Raw genomic sequence first — 16496 nt, 5'->3', positions numbered from 1 at the left:
CGATTGCAGCAGACCTCGATGTTGAAACATGTAGTTTAGAGTGTATTATGTTCTGATGCAAAATATCCCATGTTCGCTGAAGTCTTGCTTGTACTACATGCAAACGCGTTATTCGTGATGTCCACATACAAATGTCGCCTGCATACAGCGAAGTACAAGGTGTATTAGGAAGTGTAAATGAATTTGTGATCAAGGTAGCTCGTTAGCCATCGATAAATATGACCACCCAGTCCAAGTTCTCTTACAGATTCGAAAATGGCACTATGAGTGATGAAATCGAATGTGCTCGCAATATCTAGAAATACCGCGGCACATATACGTCCCTCCTGTATTGCTCTATGGAGGTCACGAGATTAATCACAGTGCAGACGGAGTTTCGACCAGGTCAAGATGCGGACATCATATTTGAGTAATACCACTTTCGATCTAGATACCATTCGATGCGAAAGAGTTTCATTTTCTCCGCCAGTTTACCTATACAGCTTGCAAGAGCAATGGGGCGGTAAAACTATATATCGAGCATTGACTTGTCTGGGTTAAGTAGAGGAGTTATCCTGCTCTTTTTCCATTTGGCAAGTACAAGACTGGTTTCCCGTGAGATGTTGAACAGCGCTAAGAGCCTCGTCTTCGTCGCCTCGGATCCTAAGTGAATTTTGTCTGAATACTTTACACTGTCAGGGCAGGGTGACGATTTCGAATTTGACAAGACGAGTGTAGCTTCCATTTCTTGCATACTGAACGAGACATTTATTTTTTCATCCGTTCTGGGAGGAATCGCAACACCGTTTCTGGACCCATGTTGTAAGTTAGATAATGAGCTAGTGAGCATTGAACAAAAATCTTCAGCGATATATTTTTCAGAACACTCTTTGTGCAGAGCTAGATCCTCAAATGGACGTAATTGTTGTGGTGGAGTTTCAATCCACGTGCAATCCTCGAGATATGTATAAAGGGCTTTTTGGAATAAATTGAAGCACGAACAGGATTTCGAGCAATTGCCAACCAAGTTTCTGCGCGTGCTGCCCTGTGTGTCTTTGGACCTCTCGAGCTGCTCGTAGGTCATTTGGATCTTTTGTCTGCCTCACTTTGCGCTCTGCTCGTCGGCGAATTGCAAGCAAGCGTTCATATTCCGAATCAATGACGGATCGGTTAAGGAAGGTTATAGACGTTTTCTGTTTTCTGTCCTTCCCAGTCACGTGGGTTCCAAATCTAATATGCGACAAAAAAAAAAAAAAAGACGAAAAGAACATTTTATTTTGGAATATGCGAGAAGGTATAGGTGAGCCCAAAAAAATAATATTTGACAATCACGTATTTTTCGTAAACACCCTCCAGCGGCGTGAGAGATCAAAACGATGTTTTACCGCATACCAGATGCGACGACATTCAAGATGTCGTTCGTATAAAAAAGGTCTATATAACTTTGTCGCAGCTGTTCTGGAGTCAAAAATAGCACTCTCGGAGTTAGATAAGCTGACATCGCTTTCTATAGGAAGTTTTAACTGGACGCCATATTTCTGGGTGCTGTTTAAAGCACATGCTCAGAACGAGCTCACATGAATAGGCTGCGAAGACCGGCACTCTTGAGGGTGCGGAATGCACGTTGCAAAAAAAACGGTAAAAGTTCGCCATCAGCACGCGCTCAGAATTCGCGCACACAGCTATGGCCGCCGGAGAATACTTCCTATACCCGATTACCAGTGACAGTGCTGAGTGCAGCAGACGGGCACCCGGAAATACATTTCGCGTACGGTGGCTTTCAATGAGGTGAAAGTGCGCGCGTGACCGATACACAAAAAACGCGCGGCGGCGGACAGTGATCGGTCATTGTATTCATGCTCCAGCGGCTCCGTCGCTACTATAGTGAAAACAATGGACACCCAAAAAAAGCAAAGAAAGGCGGGCGAAAAAGGAACAACAAAAAACGCTCGACTAGGGAGAGGGTCTTTCGCAGACTTCTATTGCTCGCGTGCACACCTCGCGGCTGTCGGCTCACGGGGGCGTCACGCTTTTACGAAATCAGTCAGTCACGGGCGGAGGTACTGTGCACACCGCACACGGCGCCGCGTCAGCTGGCTAGAAGAAGGAATGCTAGGCTCCAGCAAAGCGCGAAAGGGGGGCGCACTCAGTTGGTTTATTTTGAGAGCGACTCCCTCTCGCAGTAGAAGCGAGACACTCTAGAGAGTCGATGGCTCACGGATGCTTGCGGAGAGAGAAACAATGCTTTCATTGTAATGTTGTCTCACCAGGCCAAAGGCTTTTTAAGTATACTTTAATCTAGAAAAAGCTCAGCTATTATAAAAACTTGGAAGAGTCCATTCGCGCCAGCACACTTCTCCGCAAAAGGTCTCCGCAAAAGGGGAACTGAAGAACAGAATTATTTTAGCACTCATGGTATTGCAATGTCGCATCAGATCTGTGTAAGTAAATCTACAATCATTGGAAAAAGAGATTGTGATTCGAAATTTAAAAAAGGCGGTGAAAAGATTTTTGTACTTAGAGCAAATACAGCTTAGGAAAAAGTCCGTGATGTTTATACACCACGAAAAGCGCGTTATTATTATTCCACATGTAATGATGGTCACAAAAAAACAAAAAAAAAACAGCTTTTCCCTTTATTCTTTAACCCTAACCCCCCCCCCCCCCCCCCCCCCCCCCCAAATCGCGGCCAGAACACGCGACCACATGATCTGGAGGCGATTATATGCCGTAAATGTTTATCATAGCCACGCGCTGGAGTTGTCTAAGCACAAAATACGTGCTGAGTTCCAACTTCCAGACATTATTATGATTCGACCATTGTCGTCATTACAGCGATAAGACACGAGCCACGACCCGAATGCTTCTCGAGCTATTGATTATCACGAGCTCAAATTGAGCGCTCACGCAATGTCCTGGTTCAATCTACGAGCCGCATTCAAATATCGTCACTGGGAGACTACGCCGACACTGCGACCTCCAAGCTACGTCATCAAGTTTTTGCGAAGAAAAGATTGAAAGAAAAACGCTCGCTATTCTCCTTGAAATTACGCAACAACAGAGACGTTTCTTTTGAGTTATGGTATCTACCGCTCAACATTCGTTGACTGTCGGACATCCGTTGAATGACGAACACACTCACACACATCACTATACACAAACTCTCGCACATATACAAGCAGCAGACGTGCACATATACAGGCGCATGCACAGGCAAACGCGCAAGCACACACATATGCTCTCAAAGGTACTGACACACGCCCAGATACAAAAAGACATACGCACACTCACAGGGGTGATTTAATGGTCAGGCTGGTGGGGGGAGGGGGAGGTCTGCGAGAGATATGTCACGGACGCATGTTACGTCACGGGTGAGGCGTTGCCCAGAGCTATCTTTTTTACTTAATATATTACTATTTCAACAAAATTTAAACATATCTTCCTTAAACAAAGCTTACGTATGTCGTTTTGTTTTTTATTCAAAATGTTGCTCTTAAAAACTTAAAAAAAAAACGGTCGGCGGGCCCCCCCCTTCCTTCCCCCCCCCCCCCCCCTCCCTTTTTGCCTATCCCTTCCCGACCTTATAGTCCGGCCCTGCGCACTCACGGTGACAATACGAATAAACACCCACACCCACAGACGTACAGCCTCCATCAATATTAAAGACACATCCGGCAGAGCAGTTTCAGGCTACTTTTCTGGCCTCGCTTGGGACAGGCCCACACTGATTGAGGTGATGAAATACGCGAAGCTTTCTTCTATTTTATATCTAAAAATACATAAAGTGTCTCCGGCCAAGGTGTGGTTAGCAGCCGCATTAAGTGCCTTGGCAAACGGGGTTTTTTTTATATTGCGGGAGACTGCAGGGTACTGACATGCAGAGACATATGCTGGCAGCACGCGCACGCAAACGCACCAAGATCGGACTGACAAACAGGCTCACGCACACCCCACCGCAAAAAAAAAAAACAAAAAAAAAACACGCAAGCACAAGCACTGGAAGCAATCTTGTGCCATGAGTAACTATTACTATGTACTAAGTACATGCAATGTCATCTCGGTTTTTGCTGAATATTATTTAAATATACACGAACATTTCTTTCTCTTTAACAAGCTGTTATTACCTCGACTATGGTCACTAATTGAGCATTCTGGTCGTTTATATACACGAGAAGTGTTCTAGTTGTTATGTTTTACATTTTTCTGGAAACAATGCAATACAGACAACAGATGTTACGCTTAATGTTAGTAATGATGCCCTGTCAAATTTGGGCGACACAACTTGTGCATATCGTCCAACATATAAAAAAAAAAACACTTTGCCTCACGCTCCAAGCTGCATACCGAACTAACCCCACATCCGCACAGTTTGCGTGCTTGTTTTGCTATTTGTTTAGGAAGTTTAAAGTACCAAAGAAACAAACGTATACCGAGAGCTAGATATATTATGCGGATTTTGCTGGCGTCAGACCGCAATTAAAATCTGAACACGATTTTGACACCGATATTGCTAATAACCATCTTTGCTTCCGAAAACGTACTTCCTTCAGCATGCACTTGACACACACAGCTCGGGTTGTCTGCTTGCAGCATGTGAGCATGGTTGGTACCTCATTAGCAAAAAATCAACATAACTTAGTAAATAAAAGCTTAATCAGTGCATATGTTTTGTTTTGTGGCAAATCAAGAAGTAAACTAATAGTTGTGCCAGTTAAATTTTTATGGCAGATTTATGGCACGTTTCATGTTTGCTGTGTTCGCGTCTGAAGGATGTCTCAAACATGTTGGTTTCAAAATTATCACAAATTACGACAATAATGATCTAATTGAAGCTTTTAGCTGACTTTTATTATTACCCCAATGCTTCATGGAGGAAGTCTTACTGTTTTAAAGCACACGAATAGTATATTGGCGAGACACGTTTTTGGTAGCCTGGATATGAACTCTATTTTAACGCAGTTATATGTTAGGAGATTCTAAATATACAAATAAATACGTCTAACGTTCTTCAAGTTCTAATATTGTCTTTAATTTACATGACCAAGTATTTGTTAAAGAGCTGAGTAGCAAGGTCTGTTGTCAAGCACCATGTACAGATCCCTAACATGTACAGTATAATAGCCATGTGAGGTATATAATTCCCCAGACACTTAGTTTCTGTTTATGGGTATTCAAAAAAAGTGATGTGCAGTAGATGCCAACAAGGTTAATAATACAAAAAAGCAGGACTTTACTCTAATGTTAAATTACTGTTCTTGCCAGGGCTTTCTTAATGTTTTGCCTCTCGTCTCCATTTGTTACGATTCAGTTTGAATGTCGCATGCTACGCGTAGAGAGATATATAGTCCGTTACTGCTCTCACTTATTAAACGATGAAAACATTCCTCCTCCAGTGCTGAAGACTTGTATCCGCCGACCTATCTTCTTCGAAAACTCGTGAATTCGTTCCTCGTAGATGCTTCCCTGCGTAAGAGAACAAAAACAAAGAACAAAGTTGGCGCACTCCGCCACACGCCATGCTTACATGTTATTAAAAGATTTGCACGATTAAGACATCAAATTATTTTATTTCCAGTGCTGTCGCTTGCTGATTTGTCTCTAAAATGACATTTTTTTGAAGCAGTTGCGTTAAGGTTTCAGCTTAAATCAGGGAGTGACTCGCTGAAATGAATTACCTTAATAGTTGTGCCAGTATTATATTTTATGCAGGGCTGTTTTAGGCCTTTATTACAATAAAAGTTTACAGAATGAGTTGATAGAACTAAATATTGCGCCTGTTCAGCTATGTTTCCCTAAAGCTTATCAACTGAACCACCACTCTAAGAGAAATGCTGCTATATAACTGCAAATTACAAAACTATATTATAGAAATACTAGACAGCATATACCGAGTTTCTGCACTTAGTAAGAGTATACAAATAAGTGACGCAATTAAAGTTAATTCATGACCAGTACATCTAGCTATGGCAAAGGAAACTGTGATCGTAATATACACCAAACGTTTTTATGCATTAATAAAATGTTGCCTTCACAATAGTGCGGAAAAGAACTGACAAGACTTTGCCAAGTTTTGTATGCAGCGCGAGGTGTAATAATCAGAATAACCACATGTACACTGATACACTGCCATGCCTGAAATTTTCACCATGAAAGTTTGGGTCCTGAATCGTGTCCGAATTGCCTACTGCATAGCTATTTTTAAACCTATCAGTGTGTGAGCGCTCATATTCTTAAAAATTGTAAGTTTAAAGTAAAAGTTGCCGAAGTACAGTTTACGGAGTACTTATAAAGGAAGGTTCTGGCTTGTGGCAAATAAGACAAGCCCAAACTTTCATCTTAAATATAAGGCATAAAACTTCACGGAAAGGAGCCATCATTTATAATTCGAGCTTTTATAGGATTATTTCTTATATCGAGTTTAAGCAGTTTCACTGGATTCTAAATTACATATGAGTACTCTATTTTCGAATGAACAACTTTTTATGTGTCATTAATTATGGTGCCTGTTGGTGAGTTACAACGAATTACCCCTTAAAAAACCGAGTGCTTAAAAATAGTGACTATACATATAATAAATGCGATGATTTAATGACTTTGAGGCAGCTACATAGTTAGACATATTCGCAAAGCTCTTCAACGAGCGAAATAAATTCTATGAAGAATGGCTAGAAGTTTAAGCAACTTTCATTTTTCTATCATTGAAATTAATCTGCTATTCATTATCAACATCTTGTCGTACTATATAGACTGTCCGACTAACAAATCACAAAGAAACACCCTGAGACTGACTGACTGCTCGTTGTTAGGAACATAGCAACCGGTTTGATCACATGTAAAGTAGTTTGTAAAATACGTTACTTCAGGAACTCCCCGTGAAGCGGGAAGCTGCCAAATCCAACTACGAATCGATGCATACCAAAACGATTTGAATCAAACGATGTATATTAAAATGCAACCTCGCTCGAAAAGCTGGCTGGAGCATTATTTCATTATTTATGTAATTATACTTTTACTGTAATTGTTTGTTTCTTTAGATATAAACAGGTTTTGATATGCTGTTAGGTCCATTTTTGGGAGACTCATCTTTAGTGTGACCCTGAGTTATGCAACAGTTCATGCCAGTGATGTATAGTTTGCGAACAGCCGCCGCCATCGTTTTCCACGCTTGAGTTTGAGTATGACCGCTGATGAATTGACCCTTTGATTTTCAGGACAGGTGTAATGAGTGCTTGCATTTTTCAGATGCTTGATTTATACGTCTTAACTTAAACCATTTTTACCCGTTGCAAAACTTCCATTATCAAACCTTATGAAATAAATGCTGTGGGCATACTGGCGGCTTCCTCGTTCTTGGTCGGCCCGTTTGACTGATGCCGGACCATTCGGCCATGTCCTGTCAGCGCGGTGGTCAAAAGCGCTATGCCGCGCACACCTCGCGCGCACCGCCTTTTGGTGAGGCACAAGAGACAACACGCAGAGACCCGGCGGCAGAGAGCCAAGAGACACAGTTACATAAATATGTTTATCGACTTGTATTTGTCTACGTCTAATCAAAATTCAGTTGCTCGCTCTTGAAACCGCTGACTCCTTGTAATTCCTACAGGTCCGGTTAGCAGCAAAGCAAGCCGATCACAAGAGTTAGTATAACTTTAATTGATTCACTATAAAATCTTAATGCAAGTGATTGTGCGCCTAACGCACACGTGGTCTTTATTCAGACTTGTTTGTATTCCTCAATATATTTGATTACGGATTCTTTTTCTAGCCTTCTGCAGAATTTCGTCGGAGTTTTTGTTTAGATTGAGGTTGTGTTTAAAAAACGGTATACGACTAAATAGTTCGAAAATATCTTTCATGCACTTGAGCCAGCCGTTTGGTCTAGGTGCACATGATATAGAGGTATTTAATAAATTCGAGCCTTTAACCGTACGGAGTTCGCAATACTGTTTTGTTAAGTGAACGGTATTTTGACATTAAAGCTGTTATACGGTGTGCAGTCGCCATGATATTGAAACTAATCAACACTTCGATAGCACTTAATATGTTCCAAGATGTTTTATTATTTCGCCGCCATACAAAATTTGCGTGCACAAGTTTTTTTTTTTTTCGGTTGTGTCCATTCAAATATTTTGGGAACGTTTCATATCCTTCCTAATTCGTGTGGACTTTTTAAGCACGACCGCCTGTCACATGAGGTTATTACCATATTCGGTTGAATTTTTTATCGTAGCAAAATAAGTAATATTAAAGTAGAATAAAGCAGCCTTATAATTTGGTATTTTTATTCCCTGGTTTTACCAGTACCTTCATGAACACTGCAAGGAATGTTGTGTTCTTCATTAACAATCCGCTTTTACCAAGCAACCTAATACTGGATTATAGGCCTCTACATATTTAAGTTGAGGGATAACTGGCATATGTTTTGTGTTCTCAAGTCTGAAATGTTTACAGCAACAAAAAGCCATCTCTTTTGTAAATAAAGAAGTGACACGTGGAGGAGTAAAAGTTTTGAAATTTAATTGCTGTAGTTTCTAGAATTTGCAATAAACATGTCCGTTTAACGGCAACCATTTGTTGCGTACGTATTTGGGCCCTGTTGTATTTATTTGTCAACATAACGGAGATGCAGATTTAAGTCAATTACATTATAGATAAACTTGAATTTCCACTTCAGATCTCAAAACTGGCTCCTGGTGGATTTATATTGAAAAGCAAATTGCACAGTGAGTGATAATAATGGAATTAATGCAAAGGTGCAAGCCAGCTGGACAAGCATGACGGTAATATTCTCTGGAGAAGGGGAACAAGGGGGACAGAGGACAAACACAAATCTCCAAACACAGCTAGATGACTGGCGCGCGAACGAAGAAGTCCGCCTGGTCCTGGTATCGAACCGGGGACCTCAGTTGGACAGCGCTCCACTGGAGAGGGAGAGAGGTCTTTGGTTCGATAATAGGACCAGTCGGATTTTTTCGGTCGCGCACCAGCCACCAAGCTGTGTTTGGAGATTTGTGTTTTGTCCTTTGTCCCCCTCGGTCCCCCTCTCCGGGGATTATTATCATGACTCTTGTCCTGCTTGCACCTTTGCATTGATTGGATTATCATCGTAACCTTAAAAGATGCAGGTCATTTAACTCTTGTTGGTGTCAGACTGGTGGCAGCTGATGAAACCCGTTTGCTCTACTGACGTCTAACCCCTGGTTAGCTAAGTTGGTAGAGCGCTCCACTGGAAATGGAGAGTTATCTGGTTCGGTACCAGGACCAGGCGGATTTGCTTGGTCGCGCACCAGTCACCCAGCTGTGTTTGGAGATTTGTGTTTGTCCTTTGTCGCCCTTGTTCTCTTTCTCCAGTGATTATTATAGGCTTAGTGAGTTTTCCTAATTCTTCTATTGTGACTTAAAAATTCAAGAAAAGGCAAACACGTAGACATCAAAAGACATACATTTTAAATTGAATCTGTAGTTCAGCTATTGATATTATTTTTTATTGCTTTGTTAGGTTTATCTCTAAGAGTCAAACATTCGGCGTCTCGATTGATAGATCTATAACTGATGCCTCGAACGATGTCTTATACCCTGTTTCTTGAAAAATAAACCGAATGCACTAAAATATATTTCATAAAGAAATTAAAAACGTTAAGAGAATTTTGAATAACAATAGAATCTTTCATACAAAGACGTTTCGAAAAAAGTATTTCCTTCTTTAAGTGTGTACGAACGTTTGTACAGACTTGAAAAAAATACTCTTTTCGAAATGTCTGTGTATTGAAGTCTCTAATGCTATTCAAGTTTATCTTAACGTTAAACATAAACGAAAGATGGTAGTAATAGAAAGTTTGTGAGTTAAAGAAAGTAAAACCTGTGATGACAGAAGTCTGGTCATTCGAAAATCTATCTTAAACAGACGAGATTGTTAGTGAAGACTGCACGCATTTTCATCTGGTAAGAACAATTCGTCAAAAAATAGGTACATGATATACGAAAACGCCGCATGACAGACGTAAATTTACGGGTTCAAGATTATGCAAGGATTGTTGTGTTTCGGTCTAGGAAGAAACGAGCGAATTGAAAATACCAATTTCAAATTCTTTTCGTAAGCTCCTTCTAAACTTGTATAGTTTTACGAACCAGTGTTTGGGTTGTTTTAATTTTTCTGGGTTGCACTCTTTGGAAAGCGAATATGACCGTTGGTTAACGTATCTCACACAAAGTGAATATACATATGAATAACAGGCACATAAAGCGATGCTCCAGAAGCATCCGTGGAAAATCGCGGCGTTTATGCAGTCGTAACACTTCGTCCAAGTCGCAATAACTGCACAAGTAAAACCGGAACTAACGTGGTTAAAGGTGCGATTTTTGAGAAAACAAGACTAATAAAAACTTGCACAGTCTCCTTGTGCTCGACCATGCCCAACACGTGCTTCACAAATGATTCACAAACGGCCGAGTCGAGTCTGCCAGGTATAGAAACTTGTAAGTCGCGATATCGAAGTAGAAAACTGCTATCAATATTTCAGAGATGCGTTATGCAGAGTGCACGAAAAACAGTTAGGAAGCGCCAGCTGGCTTCCTTCACATCGGTCTATGAAGGCTACTACAGTCAAGCTCGTTAATTCAAACTCGATGGGGACCGAAAATTTGTTTAAATAAAGCAGTCTCAATTACCGGGAGTTTCGTACCATAGAGACACATAGGATGGGACCTGCATGTTAGTTTGAATTATCCGTAAGTTGTAATTAAGAGAGTTTGAATTGACGAGATTCCACTGTATTATATAAGGGGCTTGTTCGATCTATTTACATCAGCCTACACCGATGCAGAAAACAGCAGGACACTCGACTTTTGGCACGTGTGTTAAGATAGTTTACGCTCGTAACTTAAATAGGGCAGTATGTACCGATAGCAGCTGGTGCAGGAGGTGTAAATATACTAAACGAGCCTTATACGTCTTAGGGTTGACTGTATACCTGTACGCAAAACCATTTGAGGCGGTTCAAATTAAATTTGAATTTAGTGATAATCATATAAACGGTTTGAAGTCGCTTGTCGCTGTAATTGCTACAATAGCACAGGTTAGAGAGGTTATATTAGCCGTTGTTTATTTTTTAACTAACCTTTTCTATGATGTCAAAAATCAATGTGGAGCGCAAGTTTTGCTGCTTTTTTTGCAGGGGTTTTGGTGACGTCAGAAGGCAGAGCACTGACTGGCTCTGATTGAAGCATAGGGTGTAGACCTCGAGGCAGCTCGCTTTGAGATCTACCTCCTTTCCTTCAACATAGAGTCAACCAGAGCTCGGCGTTCTGACCTCACCACAACCCTTCCAAAAAGAAAAAGACGAACTCGCGCTCCATAGGCCGTGTTCTCAGCCAAACACGCCACATCTAATATATCGAACGCTTATTAAACGTTACCTGCAACTTGTTCCAAACGATGCGAGACCTGAAGTTACAGCGTCTAGGAGTAAGGTCAAAAGCCTAATAATGATATGATGTTCTCCAGGCATGCGTTCCTGATAAGCGAACGAGGCTTTCTGCTTCTATTTATATCGAGGAACGACGTTCCTCGATTAGATTGATCGGCTTGGAATGTTGTGTTAATTTCACGATATTGGCGCCATTACGTGGCGAGGTTGATGAGGTGATGTCACAGGCTAGCGTCATCATTTATAGTATAGTTATTACGCGTATATTACCTTCCTTGTTTATGAATGATTATACTCGTGCATAGGATTCTTAGATATTTATAGTGTAAATGTCCAAGTATTAGGAAATTTATTTACTCATATATGATCTTGTGCCCTTACAGTATGCCTTCATGTAAAACGATTTTATGGTGGTCTCACATTTAGTGATTGTTTTTTTTTTTAAAGTTTGTTCAACGACACAAATGCATCATCATTACTGATGTTGGGAAAATGAGTCGCACTTGTGACTCCATGAGAAACCGTTCGACGAAAAGTATTAGTACGTAGTTAGTTACCATATTCAGCAAGTGTGTTGACAACAAGACCTAACTTATCATGCCCTCTTCTTTCGCTGCGTCGTAAATGTTATCTGAAACGTTTTATTTTATTAAGTATGCACTTTTATCTGATCTCAAACGAAGTGCACGTTATGTTTTCTTCTTATATTTTTTCACCTATTTACCCTCATGTCAAGTTTGGCGTTCTTCATATGTAAATTTTACACTGTAGCGCTTGTTAATGCCAAGAAAATTACCCGAGTGAAGCCATCATTCCAGATCAGTAGCGCTAAAACCATTAAGTGCCATACTTGTTCTAAACTGTTATTGAATATCTATTTGCTAAAACATCAGGCGACTATATTTAAGCAGAATTGACGATTGTTTTCTGGCGTTTAAAAGCCTCATTTGCTAACGCCACTTATGTCGTAAAAATACTACCATAAATAATTGAGCAAGCAGTAGTGTATGAAAAAATGTTTACTTAAATAGAACTATCAACCAAAGGGTGGCTGGTCGACATTTTTAAATCAACTGATGTTTTTATGTTCTCTTGTATAGTGTCTGATATATACGAATCCAAACTTAGTATTGTCCAAAAAAAATATTGGGGACAGGAAAAATCGTAAGAGGTGGACAGTTGCATTAACGCGCACTGATAGAGGGGGCGGGTTTGAAAATGAATAACTAAAACAAAATAATAAGGATAACTCCAATACTTTTTATACATAAACTATGGGTACAGCTTGCTTGTAATATGTAGCAATTATATTTATTTTTATTTTATTTCATTTTCTAAAAATTGCCAAACATGCCTGCTCGAACGACAAATGGCAAAATTCGGAGGCCTGTATCTTATGCAATAATTTAATCATGATCATATAATTTTGAAATATTATATTCTATTTATATATGATTAATATTTAAAAAAATATATAAGGTATGTGTGTAATATGATAATCGGTATATATTTAGGCAAACATCAGAAAAAAAATCAAACAACAAAAAATTTTGATGCGAATAAAAAAAAAAAAACAAAAAAAAACACCACCTTTGATTTTTATAAAATTTGGATACCCTGTTATACTCTATTTCGGCATTCATTTATATTAAAAAGATGTTGCATTATTTGATTGAGAAAGAAGACACAACTCCCCAAAGTAGGGTCCTTTTTCAAAGCCTACACTTAGCAGTGCCCTATACGAGAAGTGACTCTAAGTTCCAGTTTTATGAAACTAACACAAATCTTTTATATATTTTTATTCAGAGGAGGCCATTGATAACGATAGCAATCGTTCACACACTAATATTGAGGAGAAACTACTGTGTACAAAAAGCTATCATATTACGAACTAGTGATCCGAGAAAAGATCCAGCAGCCATCGGCCACTGGGAACTATGTTTACTTTATTTTCCTACGACACTATACGCTCCTCTCTCCCCCTCTCTCTCTCTCTCTTTTATTTATATCCCTGATTTATATCTATAATAAAAATATATTCAAGCATTCCCTTTCTGCGTGATAGTGTTCTGTGGCTTGCAAGAATCCTTTCCGCGCGAAGATCACAATTATGGCGCGATTGTTGACGGAAGTAGTCGACGATACTCGTCGCTAGTTCTGGCAAAACGGCGGATACAATCTTTTTTCGCATTTCCCCGCTCGCTGTCAAGGATGAGGGGGTTCGCTTCAACAAACAAAGTATGGCCGCCGATGCCTGTTTACTGAGCAGTCGTGCCTGTCGCCGTCCCACTCGCTGGCGTTAAGGGCAATAATATCAGGCACAAAGAGGCACACCAACAGACAGCAGAACCCCCAGATACTCGAAGCCCACCTAAATAGAATAGAAGCGTAAGCACTGTCGCCATATTAATCCAGGAAAGGTTAACATGGCGACAGTGTTTACGCTCTAGGTAAATAAAAGCATGGCGTGTGGTATGAGCCGGATCCTTACACGAGGTGCAAGGTGAGCCCTGAGAACGTGTCTGCTGCCCTTCACGAAAAACGAGCTACAATATTCGCGCCAAGGTCCCAACCAGAAGGACGTGATCTCTGTCATGCTCGACGGGGAGAGAACGTTCGTGCCAAAGCGCTTCCTGACACGCCCAATCCGAGAGGCCTTTGGTGTATACAAAGGCAAGCATCCTGATTCCGGTGTTGGGCTAACCAAATTTGATTCCTTGCGCCCTAGATGGGTCAAATGTATTCCTCACCAGGAAGTTGGCGTTGTGTGCGCTGCGCCAATTATTACCTTTGTATTGACGCTGCAAAGAACGTTACAGGCTCAACAGTCAACATGGTGAAATAAACTCAGCATTTTTGTGCGACCCACTACGAAGTGTGTCTTTAAGGAGACTGTGGGCACTGCCTAGAAGGTCGGAGTCTTACACTCGAGGAACTTCATATCCCAGAGGATGAAGAGATTGTGCTTACAACGTGGGAGTCCGGCGACCTTGTGAAAAAAATATTGGATCCTGAGATGTTCCTAGAAGTCGTTCAGGTAACGGTTGAAAGTTGGACATTTCACAACCATATCCGACAAATGCAAGATAAAGCGATCTACGATTAAAAGCAGTGCATGTAACGCGGAAGCATTGTCTTTCATTTTGACTTTGCTGAAAACTGAACCATCGTGCTCCCTGACAAAGTTCAAGCATAACACTGAAAAAATAAGTTACGATATTTACAAAAAAAAAAAAATCTACAAATTGCTTTGCTATCATCAGTGACGACCTGTGTGACGCCGCCGCTGAACGCGCTTGGCTCTAGAAAAACTGAGAGTGGGTTGAAGACAACGTTGCGGTATACTCGCACGTGACGTATGAAAGTGACGGGGCCGCCAGTCATATTAAGAATCGCTACCAGCTTCACCAGTTTGCACAAAACGATTGCCCGCAAGCCCAGAGGTTTTGTTCTGCATCTGGACATGGGAAAATGCATGCGACGCAGTTGGCGGACTCGTGAAGCGCCAGGCCACTCTGAACAACCTGAGACAACGTTCAATAAACACAATTCGGACGGCCAGGACAATTGTGAGCGTTCTATCTGAGAAACTGAAAGGCGTGCATCTTGTGTATGTGGACGAAAATGAGGTTGTTCGGTATCGTCAACAAAAAAGAAAGAAAAAAAAAAAAAAAAGAAGTGTGGTTGATTGTGCGCGCCTTTCCTGGCATTCAAATTTGGCACGCGCGGCGGCTGTGGAAATCATCAACAGAAGGCACCTGTGACATATATGTAGCACGGACAGTCGGATTTGGTTAGAAGAAACTTTATTAAATGGGTACAGCAAGGAAATCCTTAGCGTAAGGTGCTGAATTTGATTCCCCAAGGATTCCTCATTTTGAATGCAGGGACATCTTATTTATCACAGTTTTCTTCGCAAGGTATTTCACCTACTGTTTTACTTGGTGTTGGCTTATAATCTTTATGTGATCACCATAAAAGAATCACGAAACGTTATATTAGATCAGAATCAAATATCTCGGCTAGCCACGATCCATTCGTACACCAAGAGTATCGATCGAAGCTCTTACACACCGGTGCGGTCGCAGCCCTCACCTGGAATGATCTGCCCCCAGAAATAAATAGCTAACCTAAACAATTTTAGTATTCTATCGTTATTTTTGTGTGTGTAAGTTTATATTTATTTTAATTTAAATATAAGATATACCGGAAAGCAGAACTTCACACTGTATCATTTTTTTCTCGAATCACTAATCTCTAATACGATACCTCTTTGTACGCTGTATGTAGAATGCTGTATATACTTTCTCCACAATTTTACTGTGTGAACGATGGCTATAATTATAAATGGCCTCATCTGAATAAAAAAAAAATAAAAAAATTGTGTTAGTTTTATGAAACTGAAACTCAGAGTAACTTCTCGCGTAGGGCACTACTAAGTTTAGGCTTTGAAAAAGGACATTTCTTTGGGGAGTTGTGTCTTCTTTCTCAATCAGATTATGCAACATAATTTTAAAAGAAATAAATGCCGAAATAGAGTATAACAGGGTACCCAAATTTAAAAGAATCGAAGGTGGTGTTTTTTTGTTTTTTTTTTCGCGTCTGAATTTTTCGTTGTTTGATGTTTTCCCTGTGTTTGCCCAAAATATATCCCGACTATCGTATCACTCAGATACCTCATACATTTTTATAAATATTATCCACATATAAGTAGAATGCTATCTGAAAATATATGATAATGATTAAATTATTTCATGAGAAACAGGCCTCAACATTTTGCCATTTGTCGTTCGAGCAGGCATGTTTGGAAATTTTTAGAAAACGAAATATAAAAGAAATAAATATAATTATTATATATTACAAGCAAACAGTAGCCGTAGTTTGTTTCTAAAAATTAATAAAAGTATCCTAATTTTATTCCTTTAGTTATTCACTTTCAAACGTGCCCCTTCCATCAGTGCGCGTTAATGCAGCTGTCCACCTCTTCATGGCTTACAATTCTTTCTGTTCAAAAATTTTTTTTTTGTGGATTCGTTTATACGAGACACTACACCATGGCACATAAAAAATTCAGTTGATTTAAAAGTGTCG

General features: G+C 40.3%; 1 protein-coding gene across 1 annotated transcript in view; it reads right to left on the bottom strand.

Moving 5' to 3' along the window:
- The window catches only part of LOC8050849 (tropomodulin), a 131641-nt gene that overhangs the window by 111438 nt on the left and 3707 nt on the right, over positions 1-16496 (bottom strand). The window contains exon 2 of the mRNA XM_040498908.2: positions 5342-5442. Coding sequence (XP_040354842.1) covers positions 5342-5442 — 101 coding nt within the window. The remainder of the gene's footprint in view (positions 1-5341; positions 5443-16496) is intronic.

This window comes from Ixodes scapularis, unplaced genomic scaffold (assembly GCF_016920785.2).
Source record: "Ixodes scapularis isolate PalLabHiFi unplaced genomic scaffold, ASM1692078v2 PGA_scaffold0__279_contigs__length_252992795, whole genome shotgun sequence".
Taxonomy (NCBI): Eukaryota; Metazoa; Arthropoda; class Arachnida; order Ixodida; family Ixodidae; genus Ixodes; species Ixodes scapularis.
Note: the sequence above shows the minus strand (reverse complement) of the source record. Positions and strands in the feature narration are given on the sequence as shown.